This window comes from Myotis davidii, unplaced genomic scaffold (genome assembly GCF_000327345.1).
Source record: "Myotis davidii unplaced genomic scaffold, ASM32734v1 scaffold1363, whole genome shotgun sequence".
NCBI classification, from domain to species: domain Eukaryota; kingdom Metazoa; phylum Chordata; class Mammalia; order Chiroptera; family Vespertilionidae; genus Myotis; species Myotis davidii.
Window position 1 is genome coordinate 473532 of NW_006294347.1, and position 4435 is coordinate 477966.

Genomic DNA, 4435 nt, shown 5'->3' on the forward strand with positions numbered 1-4435 from the left:
GCCTGGTCCTGGCTGGCGAGAGGGGGGGGGGGGGCGAGAGGGAGAGAGAGAGAGAGAGAGAGAGAGAGGTGCTGGTCAGCTGACCCAGGCACTGCACAGCCCAGACACCAAAGCCCCGTCACTGCAGGACCCGGAGACCCTGAGTCACTGCACCCAGTCTCTGGGCTCAGACAGATACCCCCGCTGCCTGTCCCTGGCTCCTGTGCAGAGGTGGGTGCCATCCATGGGACGTCCTACTCAGATGCGCTTTCTTCAGTTAGCAACTTCCACTTACAGGGAAGACAGCAGCCCTGCTGCACAGGGAGCTCACCAGTGGCCCAGAGAAGGGATGTCGCTGTCCCCCGGGGGATAGTCCACTCCTTGGAAGTGGCAGGAGCACTGGTTCCTATAAAAGCCAGGAACAGAGAACAGTGAGCGGACGCAGGGGCCGAGGCAGGGACTGCCAAGGACGGGGACTCACTCCTCTGCCAGCCAGGGGCATCGGGGCATCTAATGGCATCTACTGTGACATGTGACCCATTTCCCAGGAGTGAGGAAGCCAGCCTGGCACCAGGAACGGAGGTCAGGGATGGGCCCCAGACTCAAGGTCTCCGTACTCTCCCAACGCCAATCTCTTTTGGATGAAAAATCAAGGCCATGCTGCCTGAGCCCATCCCGTGTCAGGGACAGGGCCATAGTCTCATATTGGTCATTCACACCCAGCATCTGTTCTAATTGCTGTGGAGTGCCACATAGGTTGTCACATATTTTGAGCACCAGGCAAGGCCCTCATGTCATCAGCTCCTCACAATGGACCCTGTCAGGCAAGGATCCTTGTGCTGTCTTCCACTTCCTCACTGTAGGTCATCTGAGGGCAAAGACTGTTTCCTCCTCACATGCCTCCCACAGCACCTGTGGGCTATAGCCAAGGGCAGGCCTTGGAACAGAGCCGTTGGGGCTGGAAAGGAAGTCTGAACCCATCCCACCCCCAGGTTTCTCAGTCACTTTCTCCTTCTCCAGTTGCTCCCCCTCCCCCATATACCCTACAGAGGTTCCCCTCTTGGCAATGCTCAACATCGGGGGTGGAGGGGCTGGATCTCCGGGGAGGATTCTGGAGTTTAAAAAGGCCTGAGTGATTCTGATATTACCCCCAAAAGGGGCCTCTCTCCAGCCCCCACCCCACTCAGTCGAAAACGAAACCATTTTACAGATGGAGAAATGGCTGGCAATCAAGGGCCTTGCCTGTCAACCCCGGGATCCTGGGAGGGTTCCACTTCCCATCATGCCTTCCAGCCACACTGAGACCAGGCCTACAGCGGCCTCAGGGCTGTCCCATCCCCTCTGCCTGGAGCGCTCTTCCCTCACTTCCAAAGTTGCCTCATCAGAAAGGCCTTTCTTCCATGCTCCTCTCAGGTGACATAACGGTGACCCTCCCCACCCCAAGGACTCCTATTCTCACTCTACTCTGTAGCTCTGATCACCATCAGGCCCATAAGTGTCTGTCTGTCTGTCTGTCTGTCTGTTATGCACCCCACCACCTAGAATGGGAGCTCCATGAGGACAGCATTCTGTTTGTTCACTGTTGAATTCCCCGGACCTAGAAATGCAGGGCCCACACTAGGGGGTCAATAAATATTTGTGGACAGAGTGGAGAGGTGAGGGCAGAGAGACCCTATTGGCTCTGTGGGGTGGTTCTGTCTTATGGTCCTCCTGATGAGGAGAACTGAGAACCAGAGAAGTTAAGACACTCACCCAAGGTCACACAGCAGGTCAAGGTCAGAGTTGGGATTTAAACCCAGTGTGACTCCAGGGTCCCACTCCCTGTGAGGTAGCTCTGTCTCTGTGGAGTGGCCTGAAGAGCCAGAGCTGAGGAGGGAGCCCACCCATCCACCCACCTTGCCCACCCAGATCTGCCCTGTGACTCTGAGATGAAGGAGGGACATCAGAGGCCCAGGCAGGCTCTCTAGTCTCAGGTGCCCTTGAGACCCCAGCCTCCTCCCCGACTGACAGAAGTCAAGCTGACCTGCTCACCTAGGAACACAGAGGTCAGCCTGAGTGTCCAGATAGGTGTCCGGTGGGCAGGCACAGCCCTCCACACACTCGTCCTCACTGAGGTCACCGCCACAGGCCTCAGGGCCAGCCAGGTCCTGGCATGTTTGTCCACACAGGGCCACACAGGGGCTGTACTCCTTGGTGGCCTCACAGGACAGTGCTGTATTAGAAAATGGAACTGTCCCCACAACTGTGTAGTGCGGGGTCATTATCCTGATGAGGAGAACTGAGAACCAGAGAAGTTAAGACACTCACCCAAAGTCACACAGCAGGTTTGGTCAGAGTCGGGATTTAAACCCAGTCTGACTGCAGCGTCCCACTGCCTTCCACTATACCAGTGTGGCAGGGCGGCTGGCTGGGCCACACCCCCCAACTTCAGCCTGGGCCCTGCCATTGGTGTTTCTTGTTCTTTGCAGGGCATTCCTCGTTGGGAATGATATTGGGGGAGGAGTGGAAATCACTGGCCCCTGACAGCCACCCGCCCCATCACACACACACACACACACACACACACACACATTCCTGCCCCTCTCATTTCCATGCTTTTAAGATCAATTATGCCCCCTCAGCAGCCTCTCGTCCAGACGGTCTTCTCTTTACTTAATCTGGCTGCTGTCCCACTCCTCCGGTCTCCCACCCCCTGTCGGGGCAAGTAGATCCCCTGAGACTGTCCCACCTCAGTTGCTTTCACTGGGGCTGCACACAAAAGCCACCTGGGAGTTTTTAAAGGTGCTGATGCCAGCCCCTCCGCAGGTACGTTGTTTTCATTGAACTGAATGTGGCCCAGGAAGTCCATTTGAAAAAGTTCCCAGGGTGAGTCTAATGTTCTAACGCTGAGAACCACTCGTCCTATCCAGTCACCTCTAGAGAAACTTTGGCTCAGAGAGGGCATGGCCTTGCCAGGGACACATAGCAATGACCTGCTGGGCTGGCTTAGAACTCAGGCCTCCTGACTCCCAGTACTGTTACTTTTTCATTTATTCAACAGACATTTCCCTAAGGCTTACAGAGAGTGGGGCCCGGGGCTGGGGCTAGGGGCACAGAGACAACTAAGAGATGGGAGGTGTGTGGCCGGGGTGGGGTGCCGTGGGTATGGGCCAGCTCATGCCCATGGAGCCACACGTGCACCCAAGGGCCATGGAGCTGGTGGTCTTTAGAAAGCTTGTTCCAGCTCTGACCAGAGCGGTGGCAATGCAAGTGCTGAGAGGTGGCGGGGGGTGGTGGGGGGGGCGGTGACAGGACCTGGAGATGGGCTGGAGGTGAGGGTAAGACAGGAGTTAGGTGCCACATGTCCCAGGCGTCAGGCCTGGGTGACCAAGGGCCCTGGGCAGAGGTGGAGAGCAGGAGAAGCTGTTTGCGAGGCGGGATGTGAGGCTGGAGAAGACTGGGGACATGCGAGGGGAGAGCTCAGGTGGACACTCAGGTCTGGAGTTCTCGTTCCTCCAGCCCCCCTCACACGGGCGCACAAGGTGGGGCACTCACCACAGGCTGGCAGGTGGGTGCGGAAGTCGACGGGGAGCCCGTGGCGCTGGCACAGGTGGGCATAGTGGGCCAGCGTGGCACACAGACAGGGCTGCCCGCAGCGGCAGGCGTCCCGGCGGCACTGCTCAAAGTAGGGCACGGGGCTCAGGTACAGGGAGCAGGGCGCAAACAGCTCCTCCATGAGCACGCTGCAGGCCTGCACAGCGTAGGAGACTGCGGACAGGAGGCACAGGGCCGGGGGCCGGGGGTCAGGCTTGCTGGGCCCAGGCCCAGCCCCTGCCTCCCTCCCCACAGCTCAGGGAGTGTGTGTGTGTGTGTGTGTGTGTGTGTGTGTGTGTGCCTGCCTCTGTGCATTTCTGGTTGGGAATGCGTGGGTATGTTTTAGTGAGTTTGGATGTGAGTATGTGGTGGGCCATATGCATGAGTATAAATAACTGTGAAGGAGTATGTATTTACGTGTTACACATGTGTACATGCACTCATACATTGCATTCCACCAGGCACGAACCCACGTGCTGGAAGGAGAAACAGGAGTGAACCAACAGACGAAATCTCTGCCCTCATGGAGCGTACATTCTGGTCGGTGGAGACCATCACTGAACAATTTACATAGAGAAATCTCTAAGGAGAGAGGCCGGGAAGGAGGAGAGGGATCGAAAGTGAGGTGGGAGGAGAAATTATGGTTTTAAATGGTAGGTAGTCAGGAAAGGCCTCCGTGGGAAGATGATGTTTGAGCAAAAACTTGAAAAAGGTGAGAAGTATGTTTTCTGAGGGAAGGGCATTCCAGGTGGAGGGAACAGCAAGTGCAAAGGCCTGGAGAGGAGAGGAGGCCTGGCTGTGTGGGGAGAGCAGCAAGGGGGCCCTTGACAACCAGCCTAAACGCAACGACACGGAGCCCCAGCCCGAGGCCGGCCCCGAGACA

At 57.2% G+C, this 4435-nt stretch overlaps 1 protein-coding gene across 1 annotated transcript in view; it reads right to left on the minus strand.

Moving 5' to 3' along the window:
• The window catches only part of OTOG (otogelin), a 99970-nt gene that overhangs the window by 76576 nt on the left and 18959 nt on the right, over positions 1-4435 (minus strand). Inside the window, 3 exon segments of the mRNA XM_015566993.1 lie at positions 311-385; positions 2011-2191; positions 3514-3726. Coding sequence (XP_015422479.1) covers positions 311-385; positions 2011-2191; positions 3514-3726 — 469 coding nt within the window.